The 19716-nt window shown below is 55.1% G+C and overlaps 1 protein-coding gene across 1 annotated transcript in view; it reads right to left on the bottom strand.

The window, feature by feature from the left end:
- TRIM71 (tripartite motif containing 71) overlaps window positions 1-19387 on the bottom strand; it is a 67355-nt gene extending 47968 nt beyond the window's left edge. The window contains 3 exon segments of the mRNA XM_053904078.1: window positions 17923-18168; window positions 18170-18298; window positions 18300-19387. Of these exon segments, the coding sequence (XP_053760053.1) occupies window positions 17923-18168; window positions 18170-18298; window positions 18300-18812 (888 nt within the window). The 5' untranslated portion in view covers window positions 18813-19387.
- Between the last annotated feature and the right edge of the window lie 329 nt (window positions 19388-19716).

Genomic DNA, 19716 nt, shown 5'->3' with positions numbered 1-19716 from the left:
GAGCTGTTTTGCAGCCAATCAGGACTACATGCGCTGTATACCCCAGCCTCCATTCCACGCTGACAGACACCCCAGTATTCCTTACTTAAAGGCCACTCTGCAAGCCCATCCCAAGGGCTGGGCAACCTCAGATGTTTTTTTGCTGTTGCTCTTCATCAAAAATCAAGCCAACGAAATAAAAATGAAGCTCACCGCTATGCAAAGACTCTGGTGAATGAAACACAGGAAACGGGGTAGGGCGACATCACTCGGCCCTCAATGAGGGTCGGCAGCACACCTCTCCCTACCCCCATCCTGCGGCAGGCCAGATCTGGGGGGCGCACACAGCAGCTAGAGTGCCTCAAGGAGAGTGAGGCCCTGCCCTCTAGGCCCCTCAGTCCAACCCAGCTCCAGCACCCAGGGACTGCTTGCTCATTCACAATGCCTGACTTAAGCCACCACAGCCCAGCAATCCCACACAACTTCCCACCCCACCTCCCAATTACAGAAGACCAAGGCATCACCTTCAAAAAGCATTTATTAACCACCCAAATGCCTCGAATCTGGGTAAAGATTCATAGGGGCCTGGCCCCTGCCCTGGGAGAGGGTCATTTATGACCATTAAGGCCAGAGGAAGGCAGGCTCCCAGAGGCCCATAAAACTCCCAGGGAAGGAAGTGGGGATTAACCACTTCCTCCCGCCCCCTCTAGAAGGGGTTTCAAGCTCTACCAAATTGCGAGTGATTGGGGGTGGGGGGCGGTGGGGACGGAGACTTGGGTCAGAAGACCCTACACCCAGCCATGGCCTCTGCCCGGTGACAGGACTAACTCTGGGGTTTCTCAAATTGCTTTGATTTTTACAGATGAGGGCTTTGTCGTCCTGCTGCCCCAGCAACTCTCAGGCACATCCTAGCTGTGCAAGCCTCTCAACTCCTGGGCACGGGTCTGAACTCTGTCCAGGGAGGGACAGGGCACGCACGAGGATTATGTGTTTGTCTGACAAGTACTATACTGATACAATGGCTTAATTCTTTTACATACTCATCAGCGAGATTTATTGAATCAAACACTGTCCCTACCCTGGGCACTTTACAACCCCCTCATCAGTCACTCAAAATTTATACTGAAATTCATTTCAGCAACTCTTACCCAGATCTAAGAAGAGTAGCTTACAAAGAAAGCCAATAACATGCAGAAACAAGTTTAGGTCAAGAAGGGAGAAGCATGTCAATGAGACTTCCTGGATGGAGTTTGGCTCTGAGCTTCCTGGCAGTCAAAGCAAAATGAGCAACACTATGCAATTATGTCATTGTCCAGCCATCAGTTTGAGAGGGCCAACACCATTCCTGGCAGCAAATCCAGACACAGTAGAGGAACCTATAAATTCTCCCCTCCCCGGCAGCCCCAAGTAAAGAGCTACCAACACACAGAACCTGCTCTCCGACCTTCCCTTCTTCCGGAGCTGTGGAAATCACTGAAAATCCTTCCTTCTTGTGCTGGAGTGAAGTACATAGATACAGGCGCGCCCACAACGAAGTCAGATTGTGGCCAAATTCCCCAAAACCGTACCCAAAACTCCTCTTCTAGAAAACCAAGGAACCACTCTTCCTCTATTGTTGCCCAACCCCCTGAGGATGGTAATGGGGAGCCGGGGTTGGGAGGCATCTCACTGTGAACCCTCACCAACACACCGGCCTATGGGGGGCACTGAGACCTCAGTGTTTGCGTCAGTACAAAGGAAGAGCTTCCTCCCGTCTCCAGGGCTGGCATGTGGTTTCCACTGATGAGACTTGGCATCCATCTCCCCACCCCCTTCTGGGCTAGGACCTACAGGGACTGGGGGTGCGGGAATCAGAGATTCTGTTCCGGGTGTTGTGTGTGTGCCTGTGACAAGCTGCTGTCACCTAGGAGGAACCCTGTGACAAGGATTTATAAGGACCCAAGCGCAGAGAGGAAGGGATCCTGTATGGGCCTTTCCGTCCTTCCCGACAGCTTTCAAAGGGTTGTCAGAAGTCGAACTGCCGTGTAAAATACAGCACTGCTCACTTAATTTCAGACAGACAGCAATATTTAGTGTAAGTATGTTCCAAGTATCGCATGGGATAGACTCACACTAAAATTTTATTTACTGTTTACGAACTGGGCATTCTGGGGGGCTGGGCCAGAGCTAAAGCTGGCAATCCGGGTCAGGAGGCTTCCCGGTGAGTCCTGAGGGTCCCGGTGAGATGGGGCAAACCTAGAGCTGGGAGCTTCGCTGGGAGTTTCTCATTGGCTTCGCGTGGGGTTTTGTTGTTTTAATGGGGGTGAGGGGGATTCTTCAGTTTACGGTTAGGACAAAAACTGGTTCGTTTAATCAACCAGGGGTGACTGAACCAGGAGGTGCTCCCCTGTCCCCACGCCCACTTGACCCCAGAGAAGTCCCCAGGAGCAGACACACAAGGCTTCGATGGCACTCCACTCAAGCCTGGGCGATCCACATTCCAGGAGGCGGCCATTCCCGCCCTCCAGGAGGAACAAAGAACCGGGAAGAATTCCGGCTGCCCCAGCCTGGGGGGTGGGGTGGTATCCAAACAAACCTGGGAAGAGAAAAGCGCCCCCAGCAAGGGGCTCTAGGAAGCCCACTCCTGCCAGAGATAAGGCCCAAGTAAAAGCTGCGGGGCAAGTATTAAGACTGGACCCTATAAAAACAGGGAATGTGATTTGCGGGCTGAGTCTTGAGCCACGATGGAGTAAAGGTCAAGAGAGAGAAATCTCTAAAGGAAACAGGCCGAAACCTCCGAATGTAATCATTAACTTTATCTTCAGGGTCTTTGTATTCGTGCTCCACACTGGCGTTTTACTGTAACCAATGCAAACAGTTTACCGTCCTTCAAAACACAGGAGGCGGGTTTTGTTGGCTTGTTTCTTAAACTACAGCTCCGGCCTCACCATAGATGAGGATTCCAGGCAGATTCCAATCAGGGGTCCCCAGCATAGAGCACGTGGGGAACAGGACCAGAGGGGAGCAGCCTCTCCTCCCTCTGCATGCTGATGCACCCACTTCTAGAGGCACGGTGGACAGGGCCTCCCGATGGCCTCGATGGGGCTTTCAGAGCAGCTCTGGGAGAGCCTGAGACAACTGAAGATTCTCTTTCGCTCTAAGGGTAGAGGTGGTTCCAAGGGTGACTGTGTTCCCATGAAAGTCCCCTTTCACCATCCCAACCGCAGGTTTTAAATGGGGCCCTGCAGCTCCCTGGAGCCTGTCTGAACGAACTCTGGTAAACACTGGTTGAACATTTGCTTTGCAGATAAAGTTCTAATCACCAATGGATTCCTCAGCAAAGTGCTTCCAAGCTTTCCAAACGCGCACCTCGCTCCTCAAAGGCCCCTGGGTCTTTCTTCCTGAAGCGGCCCTCCCTCCCCTGTACCTGGGGACCGCCCACCGGAAACCCCCCCAAGCCCACGGTGGGGAGGGGCAGTGTGCTTTCACGCCTTGCGGCCTTGCCACCCTCTTCACGGTATCCAGCCCTTACTCAGTTCAACTCCAGATCAAAACTACCTCCTTCCACAGACCCAGTTCTCACTGGGGGCCACCAGAGACCATGCAGGTGTGTGAGCTAGACACGAAAAGTAGAGGAACGTGGGATGGTGTCAGGCCATTAGGGACCCCTCCCCAGTACAAAGCGCAAATAATCAGCTTTCTAAACTGAAGACTGAATAACTCTGCACAAAGGAAACTGCCTAAAACCTACCACAAAGTTTTTGGAGAACATGTCCTCCAGCGAAAGGCAGTTCTGAATGGTATTTACAACTGGTCCATGAACTGCCCTGTAAAATTAAATTTTCCAGGAAGCTCAAAACCAATTTTTTTTCCTCAAAGGAAGAGTCTTTGGGAATGGAAGCCAGCAACTGTCAACCTCCAACTGACCTGGCAGGCCCTGGAAAAGCCATGAACTTTCTGGAAGTGTTCACTACCAAGGGCCTAGACTCCAAGGACAAGACAGCAGTCATCCCCCCATAACCACCCCCTCTGGAAGAACACAGGAAGCCGCCGCTGTGTCATTAAGAATTCACTCCACTGCATACCCTTTTGGAGTCCCTGAATTTAAAAATCAAATCGAATAAAAAAAACTGTTCAAGCACAACACCTACCCAAAAACACTTTAGCACTTTTACCATGTACCTCATTCACCATGATACCCCGAGTCCCCAGCAATTCTACCTCCCTTTATAGTCATGTAAGGGTCCCCAGAAGGCAACCTCTGTTCTGGTCCTTTGTGTCCTCAAACACCCGGAGAGAGCCAGGCACATGGCAGCCGCTCAAAGAGAAATGTGCTGATTGGATGGAATTCACTTCCACATTTTCCAAGCAATCCTTGAGGAATCTGCCTCCCAGCAGGCATCTGCTCCTTGGAAAACAATGTGCCCTGACCGTTTGCATTGTGGCCCTGAAACAGCCAAGGTTTGAAAGAGAAAAGGAGGGACTATGGGCCTTCGGAGGCTAAGATGCTTCAGGGTGAGGATGTTAGGGAGTTTTGCGGCTATCCCGCATCAGCAATAGGGCAGGGCATCGGACACTGCAACCTTCCATCCTTGGAGATTCGTTCACATCCAAAGTCCTATGCCTTCCTCTAGTTTCGGTAAATCATCAACATCCATGACCAAAGTAGCAGGCCAAATTCTCCAAAGATTAGCACTGAAAGCTACTGCAGCAGGGGAACTTTCTGGGACGGTAGAAATGTTCTATCTTAATGGTGGTGGTGGTGGGGTACATAAATCTGTCAAGACTCATCAAAACGTGTGCTGACAATGAATGCGTTTGTGCCTAAACTGTACCTCAGTGAAGAGGAGTAAATGACTTGTACTGTGTTTGTTCTACAAGGACATGTCGGGTTTACCATTAGACATAAAAACCAAAGCAGGATGTGGAACCATAGCTACAGTATACAAATAAATGACACCTCAAAACACCTGCATCATTTGTGTGATTCTGTTAACTAAATGATAGAGTCCTAAAGATAATGCTGCACAGGCATGATGCAACCAGTGATACAATCCAAAGTGTTAAGCAGCAGGGACATCTGAGGGGTGGAATTAACAAGTTATATTTTTTTTTAGCCACTTAGGAGGAACAACAGAGTCCATTAAAGACATCTTGAAGAGATCACCGTATAGGAGCCCAAAGCACCACCACTCAACCAATACGAACTGCGAGCCAGTTGGCTTTCACAGGGCAACGGCCTTCGGATACCCTCTTCACACTTAGCCAACAGCTACTCTCAGAAAGGTTTTCCACAAATGTGAGGTTCGCAAAAGAAATGGGACATAAGACCATTTGCTAACAGGATATGAAGCTCATGGGTGTAGATCCCACCTCATAGGATACACCAAGAATGCGTCCTAGAGTGAGATTAGAGACACCAAATGTAAAGTAAAAGACTATCCCCAACCACACAAAAATGTAAAATGTCTACCGAGCTAAATAAACAGGGACTCAGGGACTCGGAGAAATCCTCTGCATACAGCTAATACTCAGTATTTATCCAAAATGCCAACAAATTGATTTTCTTGAAACCCAGGAGAGATAGGCCCCGGACCCAAGGCAATCCAAAGAGGAAACACAAATGGCCAATAAGCATATGAAAAGCCGCTCGCCTCTCGGTAATCGCGGAAATGCAAAGTACACGAGGAGGGGCCATTTCTCTCCCGTTAGATTGATGGCCTTGGACGGTGGGGTGGGAAGGAAGTGGGACTGGTGGGAGGCAGGATCTCAGGAGCATATTAACATTTCAAATACACCTCTCGCGGTGGGAGCAATTCCTAGGCAGGGGGCGGAGGGGGTCTTCCCTTTAGAAGCCACAGGGACTGGAGGATGTTCCCGTTGAATGCAATGGCCAAATGTAGAGAAAAATCCAAGTAAGAGGACAGCTACATAAGTTCCACACCATGAACACCAAGTTCAGAGCACTGATGACCGCTAGTCAGTACAGGAAAACGTGCACAAGTTTTTAAGACTACATTCCTATAGGCGTGTGTGTGTGTGTGTGTGTGTGTGTTCAAAAGTTTGGAAGAAAATGCACAGAAATCCAGGTCATACACTTAAGAAGTAGGAGTGGGCACACACCTAAAACAATTTTTACACATAAATCACAAAGGTATTTATGTTCTTCTACAGTTATATCAGAATTAGAGTTGACCAGTCCAGACTGTTCCTGGGAACAGAATACAAGGTAGCCCCGAGGAAAACTTCAAATCTCAATTTTCCATTCATCCAGCAACTACAAGCTGTGGATGGTAAAGGAGGAAGGAATGAAAAGGTCACATACAGTCTCACAGGCATATCCATATTCGGAAAAATTACAGCCTCAAGTGACAAGTGCTGTGAAGTTAAAACAACAACAACAACAACAACAACAAATTTTGTTTTTCAGGGGTGCCTGAAACCCAGTGCCTTACCCCCGTGGGTTAAGCGTCCGGCTTCGTCTCAGGTCACGATCTCACGGGTTTGTGAGTTGGAGCCCTGGAGTCAGGCTCCCTGCTGTCAGCCCAGAGCCCACACTTCGGATCTTCCGTCCCCCCCGCCCCTCCCCCGCTCCTGCTCTCTCAAAAACACATAAAGCATTTAAAACACACTGGTTTTTAAATTTTAAAGAAGTCAATGTTGTTTAAAAAAAAAAACAAATTTTAAAAAACCTGTTATCTCCCCTCTTCCCTTGTAACCCATCAAGGGTCTGCAAATGTTCCGCGGTTTTTATTAATACGCACGCGTTCACTCGGTTCCTGGTTTTCGTTCACTGGGGGCAAACCGGTCTGCCGCCAGCACCAGGAGCTGGGGAGGAGCTCACGCAGTGAGGACCCTTCCAGCACTGCCTGGAACTGAACTGAGAAGGGCCTGGCGGGCAGGACAGGGACCTACAGGCTGGCTTTGTACACTTTTGTTTTCTTAATCTGCTGCCCCCCCCCCAGGGCTTTACCTCAGACATTCTGGGACCCCACACACAACACCCCTCTCCTCTCCACCGTGAGGCACAGGAGAAAACTGTCACAGGCCCCCAGTGGGGACCCAAGAGCCTGAAACCCAATCTCTTCCCAAACCAGGGTCGAACATCCGCCCCCCCATCTTCATAATTGGATCTTTGCACATGGTTTCTTAAGTTTATTCCCACTTATTTATTTGTTGCTTTTCATACTTTTGGGGGGGGGGGAGAACTGGTTTTGCATCCTGTCTCACACACACACACACACAAACACACACACACACCCTTGAAAACAAACTCCATGGGGCTGGAACCAACAGGCCCGATGAACTGGGCAGACTGTCACTAAATTCAAATTTTCTGCTTGGTTTTGCAGCAGACCTTACACAGTCGACAGTGGGTTCGGCACCGACAGGAAGGCTAGAAACAGCAAATATGAACGCCACCCTTCCTTGAGAGGAATCCTGCTTTCAAACTTCAAACCTGAAGCGGAACGTTCAGGCTGACGTGCCCAAATATTCGTACCGCCTTTCCTCCCACGTATTTGTAGGTTTCCAACACTGACATATATAATTCGCAATGTTAACGTACAATTGCCTTAGTTAGCAAACAACCAACAGTAAAGCACAGAAGCGGCCCCGTGTATTTATCGCGCTGTAACACTTAGGGACGAACCGTCACAAATCAGTAGCCGTCGTGGCAAGTCCCAAACGTGGTCTAGAATTAAGCACCATCTCTTGTTAAGACAGATATTGTTGTCCCTTCAGGATTGGTTTCCAGTTACCAACAAGAATAAACCCTAACACAAAAAACCCTTTTTCCCCCTAACTAACCTTCAGTTTGAAAGTGGGGATTCCTAAACCTTACAGCTTCCATACGACATGGGGAATCGCCCCAAGATTCCCTCAAAGCTCCGGATACTGAAGTTGGTTCATAGCCGACTAGAGCTAGGATTTTCTTATTTGCTCCCATGTGGCTTCTTAAAACATTCCAATTACATTGGCAAAATAAATGTTCCTTTTAGAGTATTCCTCTGAATCCCCGAAAGCTCTGATAAAGCCAACGAAAACCACAGGAAATAAAAACCAGGGGGGACGGGAGTACCGGCTTCCAGTTGTGGGATGAAGGCCTTCACGGGGAGGGAGGGCACAGCACCAGAGCTCAGCCCGTGGTACGTGGCCGTGTCCCGTGGTGCCAGACGGGAGCTACACTTTCGAGGAGCACGAGGACGCACACGCGTCCAATTGCTATGCTGTCCTCCTGAAACTCACGGAACGTTGTGCCCGCTGTATTTACGCTTCCAAACGTCTTCACCTTGTATGTTCAAGCCACACTCTAATTTTTCACCAGAAGATACTTCATTTGATTCTCAAAGAGAATCAAAGAGGTCAGGCCCCAAGTCACCAGCCCTGTAGAGCAATGGGGAAACTGAGGCCCGAAGGCACCCAAGGTCACCGACAAACCGGCTGGATCAGAAGGGGCACTGGGTGGGTGGCTCAGTCGGCTGGGCTCAGGTCCCCATCTCACAGCTGGTGGGTTCGAGCCCACGTCGGGCTCCGTGCCGACAGCTCAGAGCCTGGAACCTGCTTTGGATTCTGGGTCTCCCGGTCTCTTTCTGCCCCTCCCCCACTCATGCTCTGTCTCTTAAGAATAAATAAATATTACGAAAAATTTTAACCCAAAACAACAACAACGGGAGACCAGGGCCAGATGGACCTCCACCAGTCAAGGTAGCGCCGCACGTGTTCCAGGCAGGAAATGTCCGAAAACAGGAAACCGAGAGCCCCTCGGCTGGACAGCATGCAGTGTGCCTGCTACCCTACAGGGGAAAAGTGCTCAGCCATAAAGAGGGAGGAACCCGGGGAACCGCAGCACGTGCACAGTCCGCACTGTGCCAAGTGCAAACGCCGTGCCGGAGAAAGTCTTCGACGCCGCGTCACTCTGTTTTCTGACGAGAGAGACAAAACCACGGGCCTGTGGCGTCTGAGGCTGGAGGGAGGAGGCATTCTGGAAGTGATGAAACCATTCTGTATGTTGACTGTGGTAGTTTTCACACACTACGTAATCTTTTTTTTCTTCCTAACGTTTACACGCTACATCATCATCAAAATGGGAAAGAAATGTACACCAACAAAAGGTGAATTCTGCAATATGTGAATGATGTCAGTGAACAAAAACAAATACCGAAAAACAAAACCAGAAAATCTCCAGCCTAGAAGCGAGGCGTTCCTTCCTTTGCCTTCCTTCACTCAAAGGTGACCGGGCACAAACTCGGGCACAAACTCTGCACAGATTCGGCGTGAACTGCAGACAAAGGGAGGTGGGGGGGGGCGGAAGGACATCTTGAAGGCTGAGGACAGGGAGGAGGCTCCGGGAAAGGGGGAGATCCTTCCCACAGCCTGTACTGAGCCTCCCCCCTCGGTCAAGATTATAACCGCGACGGGCTAAAAAGCCAATCGATCAATCAATCAATCAATCAATCACCGCGATGGGCTGAGTCGTCTGGGTCACACTGGGGAGACACCCAGGAGCCATCCACGGGTGCCCTGTCCGTGTACCAGGAGCAGCCCCACTTTGGGGCCAGAACCAAGGCAAGGCCCCGGGGGAAGGCCGGGCATCCCTCATTGCCAAACTAGCTGCCATCAACCCCGTGAGGAAGGGGACTGGGGGCTATTTTGCTGCTTCTCCAGGGCCTCCTACCTTCCCAAATCACGGAAGTTCTCTGCGCGCATTTCACTTCTATTTAAGCTGTGCGATGACACCGAGTGCGACGGCCCGTCCGGGTGTGGGAGCAACGCCAGCAGTGTCTCCTGATGGGCGCAACACCAGTGGGAGAGCCGGAGGCCGGCCGGGCGGGGGCCGCCTGCTGGCGGGAGTCAGCGGCTGGTGGACAGAACACTCCCCGCAGGACAGCAGCTACCCTGGAGCCCATTCTGCTTCTCACCAGCACAGGGCCGCCCCGGACTTTCAAGGAAGGTTTCAACGGAACCAGCCGGCTGCAGCCACCACAGGCCACGGCCCGCGTGGGATGCCAGCTTTCCGGCTGAGTCGCTGTTGTCTCCGGCCTCACACCAAACTCCGGGTGCCCCCCCCCCCCCCGCGACTTTTGGGGCGAGGAGGGAAGCGGGGACTGAGCAAACGGCACCTGGGTCCCGGCGGGACTCCGACAACGGGGGAAACCGAGGGAGAAAGGACGTGACTGTCTGCTTCTGGGTTAACAGCGTCAGACTTTGGACTTCTTGGCCCCAGAAGGCACCGGGACAGCACCTCCCACGGCCTGCAGTTTCTTTTTTTTTTTTTTTTTTTTTTTTTTTTTAAATTTTTTTTAATGTTTATTTATTTTTCAGAGAGAGAGGGAGAGAGACAGAGTGCCAGTGAGGGAGGGACAGAGAGAGAGGGGGAGACACAGAATCCGAAGCAGGCTCCAGGCTCTGAGCCGTCAGCCCAGAGCCCGACGCGGGGCTCGAACTCACGCGAGATCACGCGAGATCGTGACCTGAGCGGAAGTCAGCCGCTTAACCGACCGAGCCCCCCAGGCGCCCCCCGCAGCCTGCAGTTTCGTAACAGTGGAGGGAACAGCCGCACCATCCCGGCCCGAAAGGCCCCCCCCCCACCCCGTGGGGACCTACGACTAAGACGTCCATGTTTCTGCTCCACACTTGTCCACACGTTCTCGTGGCTGCAGGCCACAGATGATCCTAAGAGACAAGTATCTCCCAAAGAGGCAGAGGGCCCAGACCCAAGCGTGTGGAGGGTCTGAATGCGGACTGCTGTTGCCACCTGTCTACACCTGTGAAGCAGGCGTCAGAAGCATCCTGAGCCGCAAAATCTGAGCGCGGAGAGTTTTCCTTCTACTTTTGAGGCTCTTGATCTTCGTGCAATGAATTGAGTCCCACGTTAGGTACAGAGATTACCTAAATGGAGTTTTAAAAAATAAGGATTTGAAAGTAATCTCCACACCCAACGTGGGGCTCAAGCTCACAATCCTGAAGTCACGTGCTCCTGAGTCAGCCAAGCGCCCCCTAGGTGTGTCCATTTTTTTTTTATTTTTTTAAATTTTATTTTATGTTGAGAGAGATGATGATGAATGAGTGGGAGAAGGGCAGAGAGAGGGGGACAGAGGATCTGAAGCGGACTCTGTGCTGACAGCATTGAGCCCGACGTGGGGCTAGAAGTCACAGAACCGTGAGATCACGACCCGAGCCACCCAGCCGCCCCATGTCAACTTTTCAATACACACCGTTTTCATAATTATCCTAACTGGCCAAAGAGTATGAAAGAAGTTCCCCCAACCCACGGACATTTCAAGAAAAACTTTTTTAACTGCAAATGGTTCAGTCCGCAAGGAAAAGGCTGGCCAAACCTAACTTCCCCGAAGTAATAACTGAAGGATACAGTTGCAGACGCCGGTTGGGGAAGGCGAGGCAGCGGCCGTCTTGTTCCCTGGGTTTCTCACCAGCTTGGGGCCCCTCAAACTTCGCAAGGTATCAGAGCCACAAGACAACGCCTTCAGGCTTCACAACTGACCCCGGCCCGCTTACTCTCTCTCGTGTGTGCACGGCTCTGCTTCGTTCACACTCCATTAACGCCGACAGTGTATGCTACTCTGCAGAAGCGTGTCTGGAGAAGTCACAGTCGAGAACCATCCCCTTTTTCGTGACCAAGCCCAGGACTTAGAACTTCATTTGTTTTTTTTTTTTTTTTTTTTAAATTTTTTTTTTCAACGTTTTTTATTTATTTTTGGGACAGAGAGAGACAGAGCATGAACGGGGGAGGGGCAGAGAGAGAGGGAGACACAGAATGGGAAACAGGCTCCAGGCTCCGAGCCATCAGCCCGGAGCCTGACGCGGGGCTCGAACTCACGGACCGCGAGATCGTGACCTGGCTGAAGTCGGACGCTTAACCGACTGCGCCACCCAGGCGCCCCAGAACTTCATTTGTTAATCTACCACCGCGAGCAATAACTTTATCGCCAAAGACTACCACACCTCCTTAGGGCATCCGTGCGTGCGGAAGAAAAAATGTTTCTGAACAAATTCCGACTGGCTGCCAGTGTTGGGGCCTGTTGGTCATTAAACTGGGATGACACAGATTTATTTAAAAAAGAACTCATGTGGTAGGATCTGACGTTCTGGTAAGGAACGGAGATCAGTAGAAACTCCACATTTCGGAGGACAAAGTAAAATACCGGCCAGAAGTCTGCAGATTACACACGGATCTCCCCAAATCGCACCCAGGTTGGAATGGGAAAGGAAACCCAGGAGTTGGGGTCTTCAAGCATTTCACTCTGCCTTCAGACCCAACGACAAGCAAACTATGTGACGCGTAGAGGGGAGTGGGGGCGGGTGCCTGGGCGGCTCAGATGGTTACAGCGTCCGGCTTCCACTCGGGTCCCAATATCGTGCTCTGAGTTCAAGTCCCGCGTCAGGCTCTGGGCTGACAGCCCAGAGCCTGGAGCCCGCTTCGGATTCTGGGTCTCCCCCTCTCTCTGCCCCTCCCTACTCGCTCGCTCTCTCAACATACATCAAAATTTTTTTTTTTTAAATGAGGGAAGCGGGGCGCCTGGGTGGCTCAATCGGTTAAGCGTCCGACTTCGGCTCGGGTCATGATCTCGCGGTCCGTGAGTTCGAGCCCCGCATCGGGCTCTGTGCTGACAGCTCAGAGCCTGGAGCCTGTTTCAGATTCTGTGTCTCCCTCTCTCTGACCCTCTCCCGTTCATGCTCTGTCTCTCTCTGTCTCAAAAATAAATAAACTTAAAAAAAAATTTTTTTAAATGAGGGAAGCTGGGGATGGTATATGAAGGAAGGAATTACAGTGGAACAAGGTTTGAGTCAAACAGTTTCCGACGTAAACAGCCACGGGCATTCAACCCCCCATCCCTCCTGATTTTTCCGGAGTCTCGTCAGTCAAAATAGTCAATCTGGTTTCAGTCAGCTCAGTTTGTGGGTATAGACAAGAGCTCAAAGGGAAGGGAGTAATTTAGTACTGAACAAGCATGAGGTCACACGGACTGAAGAGGAAAGATGGACCGAGCTTCCTCTTGCAAATCACGGCGCGTGACAGGTCAGGCGAAGGGGGACGGGGGCCTGCGCTGGGCGGCCATCTTGCTCCCTCTCAGCAACTGAAATTCTTCACCAGTATCTTGCCTTCTCCCCAAGTGAGAGAAGGCTGGCAGCGCCCGCGTCCCTGGCTGGGCCAAGCCTCTAGCTCTTTGTTAGTGTTTGGGGGGAGGGAACACTAAACGGCCTGCGTGGCAGGACACTTCCCAACCTTTGCCTGTCACGAACAAGGACACCAAAATGGTCCTTTATTCACCAAGAACGAATACATCTGAAACAAACCCCGCCCTGCGTGAGGAACAGAGATAGGGACATGGCAAGACTAAGCAGAGTTGGCACCAGAGGAAGGCAAATTGGGGAGGGAAGGGTGACATTTTAGAGGATCAGAACTGTCAAATTTCGCTTCAATCAGGAACTTACGAATCCTTTTCTCTCCTGGCAAAGTACGTCAACCAACAAAAGCACTTCAGCCACCTCGCGTCTGTATGTACGATGTTGATAAAATAAAAAAACAAAAAGCCAAACAAAATGCTCAAAACTTGACATGCGAGGACAGAGTGGTTCCCATTTTAAGGAGTGCTTTGAGGCACCGCGTGTCCATGTTGGTTTTAGCGTCCTCCAATTTGACAGAGCTCCCTAAAAATAGCATTTAGAAGTAGCTAAAACAGGAGGGAGAATCAGGGTGGAAAAAGGGAAATTCTACGCCTCCAACACTCTGCACATTTCTTTATTCCATGTCCTAGTAATTAACTGGGAAACAACTGAAGCAAAGAGTGTTTACTAGCCTCCACTTGAGAACTGCAGGGAGGCAGAGAGCTCCTGTCTTCCTCCTCAAGCATCTCCAGGCTTCCAAAATACGTATTTCCTAGCATCGGAAGGAAAAGTTTTGCAGACCGAGACAAGCCTATGTCACCCTAAACCCAGTGTCGTTTGCTCCGTAGGAAGAAAAGTCAGTCACAGAAGACCTCCAGACTGCCCATGCCATCACAGCCTCCACGATTACTGGTACACTTTAGACGAGGCTATGCCTGTAAGGCCATCTCAGGAGCACAGGCTTGCCAAACCAGCCATGGCCCACGTCCCCGGGATCCAAGTTGCTAAAATCCATCCCCAGGCACTTTGATGGAAGGCCCGGCACATTCCTCGGCTCCATTCGTCCTGTGACTTTTTAGAAAGCCCAAGGTTACATTCAAGGCTAAGGAATTAAGAGATCAATAATGAGCATTTCTCGCCCATTTATTTTCGTCAAGCATTTTTCTGTTTGTTTAATTCGAGAGACCTCAACCTTCAGGAATCTACCTGGTGAACTGGATTCAAACTGGCAAGTTCCAATCATTTCCAAGGAATGTATGGAAAGCTAGGTTGGTTTGGCAAATGGGGGAGATTCGTGCATTAAGCAGACACACATCCGCCAAATCCCGCAGAGCAGGTGGAAGATGGGCGCACAAACACTAGAATGCACATTTCTTTTCGCGGTTTTCCTCCTGCCCTGAACAAAGTGTCCCGGATATACATTTCATCACTTACACAGCTCGCACATACAGTTTCAGGGATGCCTGCCTGAAGGAGCTTAGGCTCCGGGAATGCAGGGTATATTGGGACCAGCACTGGTAATATCCCCGTTCACCATGACTCAGTCAATGTAAGATACAAGACAAGAATTCATTCCTCAGCCAATTATTTGAGGCAGCCATCTTCCTCAAAGTGGAATGAGGCTGACTTCTGCAGAGTCGTTTCCTGGGGAGAAAAAGAGCTCCCCCAGCCTAGGATGGATGGGGTCCCCATACAGGATCCTATTGGATTGGAATTCTAGAATTTATACTGATAGGAAGCTGTCGGGGTTTTTTTTGTCGTTGTTGTTCGCTTGGCTGTTTTAGGTCCAAGGCCAACTGCATCAGCACCTGCACCCCCATCTTCCATGCGGGAGACAGGAAGATCGACACCCACCCCGCCCGGCCTAACTGGGAACAACACTGCCCTGGTCGGTTGGCTGAGCTGCAATGCCTCCCGTGGCTCAAGATGGCAACCGCGTCCCCCGCCACGTCCCCCACCCCGCCAGTGACAGGGCCTCTCCTGGGGACGAACACGCTCGGATCCCACGCTGCTTCCCGCCAGTTACCGGGTGCCGACGCGCCCCAGCCGCCGCCGCCCCCGCCCCCCGAGCTCTGAGCCGCCCGCGTGGCCTGCAGCCGCCAAGGGCTCATCTCCCACACGACAGCACCACGACCAGGGCAACCGCGGGGCGCGCCCAACTCCTACACGCTGTGCCCAAAATGCGCGCGCCCCGACTCTCCAGGCCGCCTTCTCGGTGCCCGCGGGGAGAGAAGCGGCCGCTGCGCCGCCGCCTCCAGGGCTCCCGCCGTGCTGACCTCTCGGCCGGGCCTGGGCCTGGCGCCTGCAGGCCTCTGAACTCACCACTGGGACACCAAGCTACGGTGTTACAGGAGCCACAATTCCTTTATCGTCTTGTTGTTAAATCCAATTATCTTCTTTGAGGTTTTAGAGGCACATTTTAAGCCAAGTTCTGGAAACCTTGCCTACCCTAAGGAGGGTACCCTGGGAGAGGGGTGGAGTGGAGGGTGCTTAAGGAAAGCCCCGCGGGCCAGACCCTACTGGCCCCTCCACGTCCCCGGGCGCCCAAAGCACCTTCCCGGACCTTAAAGCCGGGAGAGGCCGGGGCTCCAGCCTCCTTCCCGAGGCCAGGCAGCACCACTGGAAGGCAGGGGGCTCCCTGGACTGTTTGACCGGGCCTGACACAGAGGGCAATGGGCAAGAACTCGAGGGTCAGACCCCTGCACGAGCCTGGTGCTTTCTCTCCTAACACTCTGGCCCGCCGGTCACAGCACTGGTGTGTCACCTTTAAACCCACACTTCCCAGCATCCTAAACGCAGAGACGACCACGACCGAAGGTCTGAGCGTTCCTGTCCAAGATACCTTCTCTAAATGAAACCGGAGGGGACACAACTCCCCAACCGGAGAAAGCTTCCTGCTTCTAAAGAGCAGTTTGACGAGGGAATCCATTAATGCTTTGCCAGACTTGAGCCTAGTGTTGCACAACTTACAGAGCGAATCTTCAGGGCATCCCGGAGAACCACCAGGGCGAGGGGACACCTCACACCCGCCCACACCGTTTGAACAGTGGTATAATTTTAAAAGTGTATAAACCTTTTACAAGTCTGCCCACACGAAGCATCTTTCTGCCTTGGCCTGAGTAAAACGAGTGTAGATCTTTAACCGGGAACATAAACAAAACCTGACGTCTAAGCTCAGCTGCCGGGAGGGAGAATTCAACCAGCGCCCCCCAACCCCCAGGAGGGAGACTGTGGCAGATTCGAGACGTTCTTTCCCTCCCTTCACTCCCCCCCCCCCCCCCATTGACCCTAATCTTCAAGTGATTGGACTCCATCTTTTCATTCCTGGGCTTCAAGATCGGTATTTAGCTCAATCATTCATTTTTCTAAAAGTGGAAGAGCATTCCCCGAATGTGCCAACTTCTAAGGTGCCTACCCGAGGCTCAAAAATGAAGGAAAAGAATGCCCCCTAGCTTAATATCTGGAAGGAAACTTAAAATGCGGCGCCTACAACCAGTAGATTAGAATTTCGGCTTTTTTCCAATAGGAGACGCCGGCTTAAGGCCATCAAGCAATAGCTCCGCCCTCGTCCCCAAATAACAGGTTAGGAGTGGAGGAGGCGGCACACTGCGCAAGCCTCGGCCCCGCTCGGTCCCGGCACACACGCGCTCCTGGTCTCCAAAGCCTCCGCCATCTCCCGCTTGCTTCCCCTGCCAGGCAGGACCCTCGCCACCGCACACACATCTCACGGGTTTGCGGGCGGACGGCGGCTTAAGTTACCGACCCTCCTGGCGGGGCCCGCTCCTCAAAGACTTTAGTCCCTTCCTCTGACGGGCCAAGGTGTAAGCGGAAGGCCTCACACGGTGCGGAAAGTAAGCGAGCGAGCTTCAGTCGACGGCCAAACGAGCGAAATCGAACCCAAAGCCTGCCCCGCAGCCCGCGGACTCTGCGCCGAGCGGCGGAGGGCTCCGGTTTTTCTCGAAGGGAAGTCCAGCCCGCGGCGCAGCGGGGGTGGGGGCGCCTCCCCCCTCCGGGAAACCAATTCCCGCACGGATCGCGGGCGGGGGCCGGCGGGGGCGGCCCGAGGGGCTGTCGTGCCAGCTCGGTGAGGCCCGTGGGCAAGGCCCCTCGACTCCCCCCACTCACAGGCGCGCACGTGCAAACCGGGTCCCCGCGGGCACACGCGCTGCCGACTCACAGCCGTGCGTGTCCGGGTCACACCCCAGTCCAAGGCCAGTCTGCGAGTCCGACAAGCAGGGACGCGAAAACGCGCTGACGGAGGGGCCTCACGACCCGGGGGGCGGGGGGGGGGGGGGGGCTGTGCTGTGCCTGCACCAGAGACCGCGTCTACACAGTCACACACACACCTTCCATCCCGCGTCTTAACAGCACACACGTGTTGTCAAACAGAAAAGAGGAAATCAAAGCCCCTAAGGAGGGAGTGTTCTCAAACCTCGGGGACCATCCAGGTAAGGGGGCGGGGGGGGGGGGGGTTCGCACACGCAAGCCAACTGTATACACACGCGCGCGCGCGCACACACACGCACACACACACACACACGGAGGCTACGGCGGCCACGACCAGCCACTGCACGAAACGAGACACGGAGAAGAGGGGACTCCGCGCCTTCCGGGGTCCCTCGCAGCAAGCACGCCGAGGCCAGACCTCGCCACACACGCTTCCCGGGGAACGACCTCCTCGGCGCCGACGACCGCCGCGTCGTCAGGGGAAAGACACGGGAGCCGGAGAGGACCCCCACCCCCACCCCGCTCCCTTCGCGTGGGGGACCGGGGGACGGAGGTCCTGGGGGGGGGCGCGAGCCCCCGCCCCCCACTCGCCGCCCCCCGCGCACTCACCTCGTCGTCGTGGTGCTGGCAGAAGCCCAGGCGCTCCGGAAACACGGACAGGATGGAGAAGGGCGCGCCGGGGAAGGGCGGCCCGAGCCCGAGCTGCTGCGCGGCAGCGGCGGCGGCGGCGGCGGCGGCGGCGGCGGGACCCGGCGGGCCGCGCTCGATGTAGTGGTCCTTGGTGAGGCGCACGCGCTGGTGCGCGCGGACGCAGTTGTCGCACAGGTGCTCCTGGCAGTCCAGGCAGCGCGACGATGGCCGCGTTGCCCTCGTCGCACGAGCTGCAGCCGTGCGGCCGGCGCAGCAGCAGCGCGGACGGGGAGGCGGCCGGGGCGCCGGGCGCGGCGCGGGGCGGCGCGGGCGGCGGCGGCGCGGGCGGGGAGCGGCGGCGGGGCCGAGGCGGGCGCGCGCGGGTGCGCGTGGTGCGCGTGGTGCCGGTGGTTGCTGTGGCCGCCCGCGCCCGCCGGGGCCCCGGCGCGCCCGTTCTTGGGCTGCGGCTCGTCGGCCGTGGCCACCACGGCGTCGAGCAGGTTGCTGAGGAGGAAGGCGGACGAGGGCAGCGCGTCCATGCCCGCCGCCTCGGCCAGCACGACTTTCTGGTCGCACACGGGGCAGCGCAGCTTGAGGGGCTCCCCGGGCGCGCCGCCGCCGCCGCCGCCGCCGCCGGCCGCCGGCAGCCGGTGCGCCTCGAGGCACGGGCGGCAGAAGGCGTGCAGGCAGGGCAGGACGTGCAGGCGGCGCGCCGCGGCCCCCGGGCCCCCGCCGCCGCCGCCCGACGACGTGGACGTCTGCGAGGACGACGACGACGCGGACGAGCCGGAGGAGAGCGGCGCCGGCGAGCCGCACATCTCCTTGCACAGCAGGCAGATCTGGAAGTCGGTCTCGGGGAACGAAGCCATTTGCAGGCCGGCTCGGAGGCGGGAGGAGGCCGGAGAGGAAGAGGAGGAGGAGGAGGAGGAGGAGGGGAGGAGAGCACCGCCGAGGCGGGTGGGGGGGAGCCGCCGACTCACTCAGAAACACGCATCGAGCGGGCCTGCGAGCCAGGAGCCGGCCCCGGGGCGGCTCGGCGCGCCCCGCTTCGCCGCGTCCCGCCCGCGCGCCGCCGGCCCCGACGCTGCGGGCATCAAATGCCGCTGCCCGGAGGTGACACGGATTCCTGCCGGAGGACGCGAGGCTGCGTTGCCTTCAGGAGCGGGAGCGCCGAACAAGTCCCGACACGCGAGGGGCGAGCGGGGGCGGGGAGGTCAGAGGGCTCGCTGGAGCAGCCGAAGCGCGGTTCTCGCCAGCCCCGGGGAGAGGCCCCCCCCCCCCCCCACCAAGGTGGAGTCCGCTGTGCAATCCGGGTCCCGACGGGGTGAAGCGGCGTTCGGCTCCGCGAGCGTTTGGTGCGTGGCTTTTCCTCCAACAGATTTAGTTCGTCTCTTCCCGGGAGAGGAAAGCCCCCCACCCTAGCCAAGGCGGCAGCGGCGCGACGGCCAGCCCGTGTGCCCCCGCGCGACGCCGGCCGCCCCGCCGCATGACGCGGCGGCCCGGGGCTCCTGGGTGGCCCGGCGTGCGGCGCTCGGGGCCGGCGCACGGCCGGGCGCGGCCTCCCCTGCCGGGCGGTCGGCCCCGCCGCAGCTGCAGCTAGTGGGGGCCCGGCCGCGGCCGCACGCGGGTAGTACGCACGCGCGCCCCACGCGCCTCGGTTCTCCCGCGCGCCCCGCCTGGCCCGGCCGCGGCTGCCGGGCGCTTAACACGCACGCGCGCCCCACGCGGCCCGGGGCCCTCGCGCCCCCGCCTCGCCGGGCCTTGGCGCCTCCC

Source organism: Panthera pardus, unplaced genomic scaffold (assembly GCF_024362965.1).
Source record: "Panthera pardus isolate Hobbes unplaced genomic scaffold, ASM2436296v1 HiC_scaffold_16, whole genome shotgun sequence".
Lineage (NCBI taxonomy): Eukaryota > Metazoa > Chordata > Mammalia > Carnivora > Felidae > Panthera > Panthera pardus.
The sequence above is the reverse complement of the archived record's forward strand: the minus strand, read 5'-3'. Positions and strand labels throughout refer to the sequence as shown.